The sequence below is a fragment of the Stegostoma tigrinum genome, chromosome 11 (genome assembly GCF_030684315.1).
Source record: "Stegostoma tigrinum isolate sSteTig4 chromosome 11, sSteTig4.hap1, whole genome shotgun sequence".
NCBI classification, from domain to species: Eukaryota; Metazoa; Chordata; class Chondrichthyes; order Orectolobiformes; family Stegostomatidae; genus Stegostoma; species Stegostoma tigrinum.
The window spans coordinates 59,482,656-59,496,262 of NC_081364.1; the positions used below are offsets into that span (position 1 = coordinate 59,482,656).

Below are 13,607 nucleotides of genomic sequence, written 5' to 3' on the forward strand. Positions count from 1 at the left end.
ACTACTCATGAAATATTGATTCAGTAACCTCAATTCTTTATGAAACTTGAATAACACTAAAATAAAACAAAGAACTACAGATATGAAACAAAAGCAGAAATTTCCCGTGAGACTCAGCTGATCTGGCAGCATCTGTGGAAAGAGAGCAGTGTAAATGTTTTGAGAGTAGTGACACTTAGTCAGTTTCTGGTTTTGCATAACACCGTTCTTTACTGATCAATAATTTTCAGCTTCTCAAAAATTGAGACTTTCCATTTCCCCCATCCAGTGTGCATATATTTTCAGGCATTTAGATTTATGGAGTGCACTTAGTCTTCAGTTACAATGAGAAAGCTTCTTCAGTTAGGCATAGAACTACAGACCAAGGGAGCAGAAGTAGGCAATTCAGCCCTTTAAGCCTGCTCTGCCATTCAGACTGATCATGGCTGATCATCTTAATCGGTACCCTGATCTTCCCATACCCTTTCACCTCTTTAGCCCTAAGAACTATGTTTAACTCTTTGAAAATGTTCAATGTTTTGGCCTCAGCTGTTTCTTGTGGCAGAGTGTTCCACAGGCTTACTATTCTCTGGGTGAAAAAATTCTCCTCATCTCTGCTCTACCCCTTTTATCCTTAGACTGCGACTCTGGTCTGGACTCACTGGCAATCAGGAACATCCTCTCTAATATTTCCCCTGTCTGGTCCTGCTGGAATTTTATAGGTTTCAATGAGATCCTCCCTCAGTTTTCTACACTCCAGTGAATATAGTTCTAACTGACCCAGTCTCTGTACATCAGTCCTGTCATCCCAGGAATTAAATGTCAAAACTTCCTTGCATTCCCTTAATTGCGATATTTCATATTGACTGATTCCAAATCTAGCCACATAATTTTTAATCAAAAGTTTTATCATTAAACTAACAACATGAGTCAATAACTCAGCAATTAATAATGAATACATCCTTGTGAATATAATTAATGTATTTATTTAAATTTGTATTGCCATATGAAGTGCAATCTCAAAAGAAAAAGTTTGAAATCATGTTTCATTTTTATTAAATTGCTTGTTAGGTGCTTGTAAGTACAATTAGCAAGAGGTTTATCATTTGTGAAATATTCATACAATCATGTCTGAAAAGTTAAATGTAAATTAACGTTTCAGGATCTGTGCTAAAGCCAACCTCATTATACTGGGACCTCAAGTGTACTTGTATGACACTTGAAATGTCGCAGTCACACCGCATTGATTGTCAAATTGTTATTATATAAAATTGGGAAATATGGTGGTTCAGTGGTTAGCACTACTGCCTTCTCAGCAGCAGGGACCTGGTTCGATTTTCCCCCATGGGCACCTGTCTTTGTGGAGTTTGCACATTCTCCGTGTGTCTGCATGAGTTTCGTCTGGGTGCTCTGGTTTCCCCCTTCAGCCCAGAGATGTGCAGGTTAGATGGATTGGCTACGCTAAATTGCCCCATAGTTTCCAGTGATACGTCAGTTAGGGAGATTAGCCATGGGAAATTCGGGGTTATGGGAAGAAGGAAGGGTAGTGGAGTGGGTCTGAGTGGGATGTGCTTCAGAGTGTCAGTATGGACTCAATGGTCAGGATGGCCTGCTTCCACATTGTAGGGATTCTATGAAAATAATTTGTCACCGTGTGTGGAAGTCATGTAATGGGCCCCTGGTACTTCAGCAGTGATTCTGGCAAAACCGATTCTACATTCAGTCTTCTAGCCGATTAAGTTGTGAATAAATGTGTTCGTGGTTGGATTTCAAGTGATTGTGGTTTGTTTGTATTTTAGTAATTAATAATCTGATTTTACCCCCATATTTAAGGATGGGCTTGTTATGATAACCAGTTTTTTTTTCTGCTTCATTGTTGAAACCTGGTGTGAGTTGCCTTTACTTAGACAGTGGCCAGAGTGAAGCATTAACCATCATGGCCATTGAATTGGTCATCTTTCATGGAATGGTGGGGCATGATTTCCAGTGCACTCAAGCTGTCGGGATCATGACAATAATGATTAAGTGAAGACTTTTTGATTCTAGCAGTCTTTCTGCCACTAAGCAACATGGTGAGTGCCATGACCACCAGCCATGCCGACCACATGGTGAGTGAACTGTAGATCACCTGGTAGAATTGTAATATAGATCACCCAGCCCCCTTTCAATTGGTTTTGATTCAAATTAAGGCACATCAGAGGCCAAGCTTATGCTTAAAGCATGGAGGCGCAGCAACCAATTTAGAAGCCATTCGGTCTGTTAGCCTTTATTTCAACATGATTTCAGTCCAGGAGCAAAGAACACTTGCTTCAATTGTATTGAACACCAATGAGACCACGCCTGGAGTATTGTGTGCAGTTCTGGTCCCCTTTTGTGAGGAAAATCTACCTGCCATAGGAGGAATACAACAAAGGTACACCAGATTGATTCTTAGGATGGTAGGATTCTGCTGAGAGCAGTCCTGTATTCTCTGGAATGTACAAAAAGAGGTGATTGATTGATTTTAGTGACTCATGACACCAAAGCAGAATGAACGAGCACAGAAATATTCCATTGAGGTTAACGATCTGCCAAGGACTCAAAATGGTGGGGCCGGCTTAAGGGAACGATTAGCTGTCTCCTGTGCTCCCAAATAGATTAAAATGTTAGTTTATTATGAGTAATTATGAAAGGATCCTAACGATATCTTCTATTGCCCTGATATACTTATGTAAGGTATGATCTGTCTGGTTAGCATGCAAAACAATACTTTTTGCTGTATCTTGGTGCATGTGGCAATAATAACTTTATCATTTGATTTTGTTTATCAACAAAAGATTACACACAGCAAGACTATAACAACTATTGATAAGACAAAATAACTTGACACATCTATTCCCATAACTTGATGGCACTGGCAAGCAAGAAGTTGGTTTGAAGTGTGTCTACGTCAATGCCAGGAGCATCCGGAATAAGGTGGGTGAACTTGCAGCATGGGTTGGTACCTGGGACTTCGATGTTGTGGCCATTTCGGAGACATGGATAGATCAGGGACAGGAATGGTTGTTGGTTCCCGGGATTTAGATATTTCAGTAAGAACAGAGAAGATGGTAAAAGAGGGGGAGGTGTGGCCTTGTTGGTCAAGGACAGTATTACAGTTGCAGAAAGGATGTTTGGGGACTCGTCAACTGAGGTAGTATGGGCTGAGGTTAGAAACAGGAAAGGAGAAGTCACCCTGTTGGGAGTTTTCCATAGGCCTCCAAATAGTAACAGAGATGTAGAGGAAAGGATAGCAAAGATGATTCTCGATAGGAGTGAGAGAGACAGGGTAGTTGTCATGGGGGGACTTCAACTTTCCAAATATTGACTGGGAACACTATAGTTCGAGTACTATAGATGGGTTAGTTTTTGTCCAGTGTGTGCAGGAGGGCTTCCTGACACAGTATGTAGATAGACCAACAAGGGGCGAAGCCATATTAGATTTGGTACTGGGTAATGAGCCTGGCCAGGTGTTAGATTTGGAAGTAGGTGAGCACTTTGGTGATAGCTATCTCAATTCTGTTATGTTTACTTTAGTGATGGAAAGGGATAGGTCTATACCACTGGGCAAGAGTTATAGCTGGGGGAAAGGCAATTACGATGCGATTAGGCAAGATTTAGGGACCATAGGATAGGGAAGGAAATTGCAGGGGATGGGCACATTAAAAATGTGGAGCTTATTCAAGGAAAAGCTCCTGTGTGTCCTAGATAAGTATGTACCTGTCAGGCAGGGAGGAAACTGTAGAGTACGGGAGCCGTGGTTTACGAAGGAGGTGGAATCTCTGGTCAAGAGGAAGAAGAAGGCTTATGTTAGGATGAGATGTGAAGGCTCAGTTAAGGCGTTTGAGGGTTACAAGGTAGCCAGGAAAGACCTAAAGAGAGAGCTCAGAAGAGCCAGGAGGAGACATGAGAAGTTGTTGGTGGATAGGATCAGGGTAAACCCTAGGCTTTCTATAGGTATTTTAAGGAATGAAAGAATGACGAGAGTAAGATTAAGGCCAATCAAGGATAGTAGTGGTAAGTTGTGTGTGGAGTCAGATGAGATAGGGGAAGCGCTAAATGAATATGTTTCAACAGTATTCACTCTAGAAAACGACAATGTTGTCGAGGATAATACTGAGATACAGGCTACTAGACTAGGTGGGATTGAGGTTCACAAGGAAGAGGTATTAGAAATCGATCAGAGGGTGAAGATAGATAAGTCCCCTGGGCCGGATGGGATTTATCCTCGGATCCTCTGGGAAGCCAGGGACGAGATTGTCGAGCCTTTGGCATTGATCTTTAACTCGTCATTGTCAACAGGAATAGTGCCAGATGACTGGAGGTTAGCAAATGTGGTTCCCCTGTTCAAGAAGGGGAGTAGAGACAACCCTGGTAATTATAGACCAGTGAGCCTTACTTCAGTTGGTAAAGTGTTGGAAAAGGTTATAAGAGATAGGATTTATAATTATCTAGAAAGGAATAAATTGATTAGGGATAGTCAGCACGGTTTTGTGAAGGGAAGGTCGTGCCTCACAAACCTTATTGAGTTCTTTGAGAAGGTGACCAAACAGGTAGATGAGAGTAAACCGGTTGATGTGGTCTATATGGATTTCAGCAAGGCATTCAATAAGGTTCCCCACAATAGGCTATTGTACAAAATGCGGAGGAATGGAATTGTGGGAAACATAGCAGTTTGGATCGGAAATTGGCTTGCTGAAAGAAGACAGAGGGTGGTGGTTGATGGGAAATGTTCATCCTGGAGTCCAGTTACTAGTGGTGTACCGCAAGGGTCGGTGTTGGGTCCACTACTGTTCGTCATTTTTATAAACAACCTGGATGAGGGCGTAGAAGGATGGGTTAGTAAATTTACAGACGACACTAAGGTCAGTGGAGTTGTGGATAGTGACGAAGGATGTTGTAGGTTACAGAGAGACATAGATAAGCTGCAGAGCTGGGCTGAGAGGTGGCAAATGGAGTTTAATGCGGACAAGTGTAAGGTGATGCACTTTGGTAGGAGTAACCAGAAGGCAAAGTACAGGGCTAAGGGTAAGATTCTTGGTAGTGTAGATGAGCAGAGATCTTGGTGTCCATGTACACAGTTTCTTGAAAGTTGCCACCCAGGTTGACAGGGCTGTTAAAAAGGCATGCAGTGTTTTAGCTTTTATTAAAAGAGGGATAGAGTTCCGGAACCATGAGGTTGTGGTGAAGCTGTACAAAACTCTGGTGCGGCTGCACTTGGAGTATTGCGTACAGTTCTGGTCACCACATTATAAGAAGGATGTGGAAGCTTTGGAAAGAGTGCAGAGGAGATTTACTAGGATTTTGCCTGGTATGGAGGGAAGGTCTTACGAGGAAAGGCTGAGGGACTTGAGGCTGTTTTCATTAGAGAGAAGAAGGTTGAGAGGTGACTTAATTGAGACATATAAAATAATCAGAGGGTTAGATAGGGTGGATAGGGAGAGCCTTTTTCCTCGGATGGTGACGGCGAGCACGAGGGGGCATAGCTTTAAATTGAGGGGTGAAAGATATAGGACAGATGTCAGAGGTAGTTTCTTTACTCAGAGTAGTAAGAGTACGGAACACTTTGCCTGCAATGGTAGTAGATTCGCCAACTTTAAGTACATTTAAGTCGTCATTGGACAAGCATATGGACGTACGTGGAATAGTGTAGGTTAGATGGGCTTGAGATCGGTATGACAGGTCAGCGCGACATCGAGGGCCGAAGGGCCTGTACTGTGCTGTAATGTTCTATGTTCTGTGTTAACTCCTAATAAGCTACCATAGTATCCCATTCGGGCTTGATGCTTGAGCTCCTAGTTGTTGAAGTGTAAGCGTGAACAGTTGAAGTTAGATGCAACAGTTGTGATGGCTTCTATAGTTGCATTGAGAATCTGTGCAGACTCCACACAGACAGTCCCCCAAGGGTGGCATTGAACCTGGGTCCCTGGAGCTGTGAGGCATCAGTGCTAACCACTGAGTCACCTTGCCGCCTCAGGTTTGGAGGGATTTGGGCCAGGAGCAGACAGGTGGGACTAGTTTAGTTTGAGGTTATGTTTGGCATGCACTGATTGAAGCAAAGGGTCTGATTTCAGGCTGCATGATTCAATGACTCACTGAATTCATTGTTCATGTGTGATTGCCACCACATTGATTTAATAAATTCACTGTTCCACTGCACCATACTTGTTTCTGTGTTCCTGCTGCTGTACCCACTGGTGCCCACATTGACTTGAAGCAGCATTCTCCAGTTTGTTTGTGGATAGATGGATAATCGTGGGTTGTGATAGGAGAGTGAGCCACAGAGATCTTTTTGGAGGGAGGAGGACAACGTCTTCATGGTCAGCATCCTTGAAAGAGTCTTTGCAATAGGATTTTTAACACTGCAGTTGTGCCCACATCCATCACTTCCTCAGGAACTTCATTAAACATGCAAAGTACCCTCTGTAAAAAAAAAATTGCCCCTCGTATCTTTTTTAGATGGTTCTCATCTCATCTTAAAAATGTGCCCCCCAGCCTTGAAATCCCCCAACCTAGGGGAAAAGACAACTACCGCAAACACTCTCTATACCTCTCATTATTTTATAAACTTAAATATGGTTACCTCTCAATCTAACAGACTGTCAACTCAATAAATGAATGCCAAAAGATAAATTGAAAGACCTGTGGTATTAGTAAATGAATATGCCCCTATGCCTTTGTTCAAGAGATTTTGTGCTATGTTTGCTCTAACATTTCACAGTTCACCTTTACCAACTAGTAACTTAAAACAAAATGCTGAACGCTTCGATTATTATCAAGGTACTTATGCAGTTAATGTGCAGTGGTTGTATTTCTGTGATAACGTGCAGGAGTACTGGAACCTTTACAACAAAGCGATTGTAGAAATACAAATACTTGTTTTCTAGTGAGATCAAGTATTTCAAACAATATCTGTTACTTGTGCATCTGCTACTTACATTCAGAAATGATAATTCCACAAAAAAGCAAGTGTCTCCACATAACAGGGGAAATACATAGGTCTGGGTTAGGAATCCCCATGGGACATAATCAAGTCAGGGCTTTTTGCCTTACTGCAGCAAAAGCATAGGTAGAGGGCTGAGGGTCTAAATCAGCCATGTGTGATCTAGAAAGGCTATAAAAGGCGATGTATCACCTCATAAAGTTGAGACTTTGGTAGGCTTTTGACTGGGCAGCTAGAAATAGGGGGAGATTGGAAAACAGGCACGATCGCCGTTGACCAAAAATTTGATCATTTAATACTTGGCTTGTTGTTAAATGCTGCTGTGAACTGGCATTCTTTCCTGTGTTGAAGGTGTTACAGCTTCCTACCTGAATATCTGCTCCACAGTCCTTCTGTTTCTGCGTTTTTTTTCCTGTTAAAAGCTAGTTCTGTTTTATTCTTCTTCGCTTTAGATGTAAGTCAAGTCTCTCATTTAATACATAAGTGCTTTTTGTGATTGTCATTCCCTGTGGGTGTTCCACATTCATATCACTTGCGTTAAAGCATTTTTCCTAAACTCTTTGTTTGATCTGTTAATGGAATTTTACAGATGTACTTACTGGCTACCTCTGTCCCGTTCTGGACTTAGCCACAAGTGGGGGGAAAAAATGTTTGTGTACGTTCAGTTCCTTCTATGTGTCTGTCAAGCAGGTCATTTTCACCCGGATCCCTGGGTCACACATTCAACAGCGCCAGAGCATGTGACTGAGCTCCCCTGTATAGTAAACTGAAGAAGACCTCCTAGGTCCACCAAGCCTCCCCTTAAACCATAGTAGCAGGCCAGCATCTTCCCTATTTTACACCGCTGCCATCTTCCATTCTTTGGCACCCTATGGGGATTGGGGGGGCCAGGGGAGGGACTAAAACCCCAGCCCCATTGAGGAGGAAGAAAACTTGTAAAATTTCTCTCTAAATAATCCCAAGTTATCTCTCAGGCTGAGTTTAAAAGAGAGAATCTTGCATTTAAATAGTATTTTTTGCGATGTCAGGATATCCTAAGGTTGTTTGATAATTAAGAAATGAATTATTGGCCACCGCATAAGAGAACTCTCTTACTCCTCTTTGCAGTTGTATCGAAAGTTTTTTTGGCATCTGCCGCTTGCTGCTACTTTAATGGGAGCATCTTTCTTTTTTGTGCTTGAGTCTCAAGTGGAAGTCACACAACCCTCCAATTCTGATGAGCGTGTTATCAGCTGGAACAAATCTGACATCTACTTATAAAAGTTGAGGTCTCAATTCCCAGTCAGGAACTAAACCAGCTCTCTTTTCAGCAAGTCAACATTTACCACACTGAGCAGGTCATGCATTTGGGAGGCTCACCATTCTCTGGGGAAAGAAGTGAACCACGCAGGATGCAATGTATTTCTGTGTATATTTGGTTTCAACTTGTGTTTTTGTGGGTTTTTTCCCAGTGTTTATTTGAATAATCTATTGATAGGGAGACTTTCCAAATACTTAATTATTGTAGCGGTTTCACCCAAGCCTGTTCTGCTCAGAAGGAAATCAGTCAATTTCCTGAAGCCCATTTGCTTAGCTGAGTTTAATTTTAAAATTACAGGTCTGAATCATTTCCATAGTCTCAATACCATCAAGATTTGTGTACGTGTGAGTGAGTGAGTGAGAGAGAGAGAGAGAAACAGAGAAAAGGGTCAAACATGCACCAAGTACTCTGGATAAGGTTTAACCGTTGATCTGGATAATGAAGATTGGTGTCTTTTGACTTGTATTGAATAGTTCTGTTTGTACAGCCTAATACTTTAATAACTTTTGATGCAGTTTCTATACCGTGATCGTGAACCTTCAGTGAAATTTTTATTTTAAACGCTTTTCTTTGGACAACCACAGTGAGATCAGAATGGCTTCCCAAATTCGCCAGAACTACCACCAGGATTGTGGAGCGGTCGTCAAAAGCCAGATCAGCATGGAGTCTGCATGTTTATGTATGCCTTCTTTGACCAGGATAATGTTGCTCTGAAAAATGTTGCCAGATTTTCCAGCATCAGTCCCATGAGGTTCTGGAACACGTGGAGAAGCTGGTGAAGTTCCAAAATCAGAGTAGGTCATGTCATTCTCCAGGATGTCACGAAACGTGACCATGATGAATGAGGCAATACTCTTGAAGCAAATGAGGTGTACCCCTCATCTGAAGAAGATGGTGAGCTAGTCTCTGCTGGAGCTGCACAAATTGGCTACTAACAAGATCGACCCTTGTGACTTCCTGGAAGTTCATGACTTGGATGAGCAGGTCCAGGCTATCAAGAAGCTTGGTGATTTCATCATCAACTTGGTCCTTATGTAAGCTCCCCAGAATGACATGGCTGAGTACCTGTTTGATAAGCATACCCTGGGAAAATGCAGCTAAAAGATTCACCACTTGGAAGCCGTTGTGCCTCTATTTCTAACCCCTTGTCTACAATTAATGTTTTTTCACAACGTGTGAGTGTCTACCTTTTTTGTGAATGGAGTCAGGTTTTTGGCATTGTCTTTTACATGGGTTGTTAATTTTCATTGCGAACTTGAGTTTATAAATTGAAAGGTGAAGGTGAATCTGCTGGGGAATGGGGAATAAAACTCACAGCAAAGTTTTTTTATCATGTGGGCAAACTATGTGGCACAGCTGCTGATGGTGTAACTTCATAAAAGTTGTGTCAAGTGTTTTAAAAAAAACCCTTTGGTACATGGTAGCCTAATGTTATTTTCTGTCAGTGCCCTTCACTTTTGTTCCTGGCAAATGGTATTCTGTGGTCAACTTAACAACACTCGTGATGCTGCATTTATTTAAATTAAGCACAGTTTTTCATTTTGTGGGCTTGTTGCTTGCAACATCCAAATTGATTTGATAGCCATCCTCTACGATCTTAACTCTTGCACAGTTTTTGGTGTCATCTGCAGAATTACTTGTATTACTTCAAAGTCACAGCCCAAATTCTTAATAAAGACTGTGAAGTGTACTGGGGACTGCTAATGACCTGTCTCCAGGTTGGCTGAAAGAAGAACAGGACTGACAGCTGAAAATCCCAGGACTTAGATGTTTTAGGTGTAATGGAAAGGGAGGTAAAACGGATGGGAGAGTTGCATTTCTGGTAAAAGAGTATCTTACAGTTGTATTGTAGGAGATTACTTTGGAGGATCCATGCAGCGAGGCAATATGTGTAGAACTCAGGAATAGGAAAGCTGAAATCTCAATGCTGGGGGTACGCTACAGGCAGCCAGAGGTACAGGAGAGAATATGCGGATAGATTCTGGAAAGATGTCGAAACAGCAGGGTTGTTGTGGTGGGCGATTTTAATTTCCCCTATATGACTGGGACTCACCATGTTCTAGGGGCCTTGGATGGTGCAGGATTTCTTAAGGACCATTCAGGAGGGATTCCTAACCAAATATGTAAACAGTCCGGCCAGGGAAGGGGTGTTATATTGGTTTTTGGAAATTGGTTTTAGCAGGTGAGGGAAGTTTCAGTGGGGGATCAAAGTATGGTGAGTTTTAAAATACTCATGAATAGGATAACAACTGAACACGGTGGAAGGTGTTAAAATGGGGGACCGTAAATTACAACTGTATTAGGCAGGAACTGGAGAATTTATTTTGGAGGGGGCTGTTTGAGTAAATCTACATTGGACATGTGGGAGTATTTCAAACAGCAGTAGATTAGAGTTCAGGAGAGGCACTTTCCTGTGAGAACGAAGGATAGGTATGGCAAGGTACGTGAACCTTGGCTGACCAGTGATGTTATGACCTAGGTTAGAAAGAAAAAGGAAGCATAGGTAAGGTTTAGGAAGATGGGAACTGATGAAGTCCTTGAAGTATATAAGGGAAGTAGGAAAGAACTTAAACAAGGAACTAGAAGCCCTGAAAATGGTCATGAGTAGTTGTTAGCAAACAGGATTAAGGAGAATCCAGAGGCTTTATACATGTATAAAAAGCAAGAGAGTAGCCAGAGCTAGGGGTTGGTCCACTCAAGGACAAAGGAGGGAATCTTTATGTGGAGCCAGAAGAGGTAGATGAGATCCTAAACAAATACTTTGTGTTGGTATTCACCAAAGAGAAAGAATTAGTGGAGGATGATCTCTGGGAAGGGAGTGTTGAGTTTCTAAGCCAAGTTGCTATGAAAAAGGAAGAGACGTTGTGCGTCTTAAGTATTAAGGTAAATAAGTCCCCAGGTCCTGATGGGATCTATCCCAGGATTTTGAGGGAGGTAAGAGGAGAAATTGCTGGACCATTGACAGAGATCTTTGTGTCTTCTGGCCACAGCTAAAGTCCCAGAGGACTGCAGAATAGCCAGTGATGACCCACGGTTTAAGAGGATAGTAGGGATAATCCTGGAAATGACAGGCCTGTGAGTCACTTTGTTGGTGGTACGGAAATTGTTGGAAGAGATTCTCAGGGACAAGATCTGTACGCATTTAGAAACAAGTGAACTTATTAGCAATAGACAGCGTGGTTTGGTGTGGTGGAGGTCATATCTCAGTAGCTTGAGGTGATGAAGGTGATTGAGAGAAAAGCGATTGATCTTTGTCCACATGGACTTCAGTAAAACCTTTGACAAGGTCCCTCATTGGCAGATTAGTACAAAAGGTGAAGTCACACGGTATTGGGTGAGCTGGCAAGGTAGATTCAGAATGGGCTTCATCAAAGAAACTGAGGGTAGCGTTGGAAGAATGCTTTTCAGAATAGAAGGCTGTGACTAGTCATATTCTACAGGGATCAGTGCTAGGACTCCTGTTTGTGATCTATGTAAATGATTTGGAGGGAAACATAGCTAGTCTAATTAGTAAGTTTATGGACTATGCAAAGGTAGGTCGAGGTGCAGAGAGTGAGGAGAATTGTCAGAAGGTACAGCAGGATAGAGATCAGCTGGAGGCACGGGCAGAAAAATGGTAGACTGAGTTTAATCCAGACAAGTGTGAGGTGATGCATTTTGGAAGGTCAAATACAGGTGGTAATTATATAATGAATGGCAGAATCCCTTGGAGTATTGAAATGCAGAGGGATCTGAGCATGCAGGTCCACTGATCAGAAGGTGGCAGCGTATGTGTATAAGGTAGTAAAAAAGGCTTACGGTGTGCTTGACTTTGAAAGAGCATTGAGTATAAGGACAAACAAGTTGTGCTGCAGCTTTGAACAACTTTAGTTAGGCCAAACTTAGAATATTGCGTACGGTCCTGGTCATCACACTACCAGAAAGATGTGGATGCATTGGAGAGGATACAGAAAAATGTTCAGAATGTTGCCTGTTATGGGGGATTTTAGCTATGAAGAAATGTTGGCTAGACTGGATTTGTTTTTACTGGAACGCAGGAGGTTGAAGGGCGACTTAAAGAAGTTTTTAAGACTGCGAGTGACATGGATAGAGTGGAAAGTATTAGGCTTTTTCCCAGGGTGGAAGGGTCAATTTACTAATGGTCAAAGGTTCAAGGTGGGGGGGTGCGGGGTGAGGTGTGATGTTTAAAAGAGATGTGCAAAACATGTTTTTTGCATATAGGTTGACGAATGCCTGGAACGCATTGCCAGAAAAGGTTTTGGAAGCGGACACAATAGCAGTATTTAAGAAGAACCTGGATGAATACATGAATAGGAAGGGAATAGAGGGATATGGATCCTGTAAGTGAAGACGGTTTTAATATGGAAAGGCAAATGTATCAGTGTCGGCTTGGAAGGCCTGTTCCTGCGTTTTTTCGTTCTTTGTAGTTAATGGGCATTGTTCAAGAGCAAAGTTTTTTTCCTACAACATTGGAGTCCATTCCTAATCCAGCATTTCAAATTCTTCCTGATGCCATTGATTCGAAGTAATATGTTGTACTATACACAATCAATTCTATTATCAGGATGCATCAACTTGTCTACCTTGAATTATTTTTAAATCTATAAGTGCACCCTGGGCTATCATAACAGATAAGTAGAAGGAGAAGGTGACCTTGTGGAGGTTTATAAAATCATGAAGGGCATGGATAGAGTGGATAACAAAGGACTTCTTCCGAGGGTGGGGTGTCCAAAGCTAGAGGGTGTCGGTTTAGGTGACAGGTGAAAGATTCAAAAAGGACCCGAGTGTAACCTTTTCACACAGAGGGTGGTGCGTGAATGAGCTGCGAGAGGAAGTGGTGGAGGCTGGTATAATTGCAACATTTTAAAGGAGTCCGGATGGGTGTATGAATAGGAAGTTTTTAGACAGATATGGGCCAAATGCTGGCAAATGGGACTAAGTCAAAATGGGATGTCTGGTCGGCACAGACAAGTTGGACTGAAGGGCCTGTTTCCATGCTTATATGAATCTATTACTTACATTTTAGGGTGAATGAATGTGCGATCATAATAGAAACACTTCTACAGTTTGCTGTAAAAACATGGCTATAGTCACATGATCTTAAACTCCAAAAAAATCACGATATTCCTCTGATACTTTGTAATGTAATCACCATTTTTCATAACTGATAGCAGTAAATGAGTGATCCATGTACTGCTTTGAAAGTTACAAAGCATAAAATAGTATTGTCTGACCTTGGATCAATACAATGGGAGATGAGTTAATGCAGTTTACATTGTAACAGCCATGTTTAAGTGCCCCCATATAACAGCCAGCAGATGCCTGTACGTGACCAATGATAGAATGCGATGCTAAAAAGATTTGATC

General features: G+C 41.9%; 1 protein-coding gene and 1 pseudogene across 3 annotated transcripts in view; both read left to right on the top strand.

Moving 5' to 3' along the window:
- The window catches only part of rad18 (RAD18 E3 ubiquitin protein ligase), a 227,520-nt gene that overhangs the window by 18,636 nt on the left and 195,277 nt on the right, over positions 1-13,607 (top strand). Inside the window, exon 3 of one of the 3 annotated variants that reach the window (XM_059649652.1) lies at positions 12,462-12,580. The exons of the other annotated variants lie outside the window; for them this stretch is intronic. Within the exon in view, the coding sequence (XP_059505635.1) occupies positions 12,547-12,580 (34 nt within the window). The 5' untranslated portion in view covers positions 12,462-12,546. The remainder of the gene's footprint in view (positions 1-12,461; positions 12,581-13,607) is intronic. 3 annotated transcript variants of the gene reach the window in all.
- On the top strand, positions 8,835-9,341 carry LOC132210214 (ferritin heavy chain-like; annotated as a pseudogene).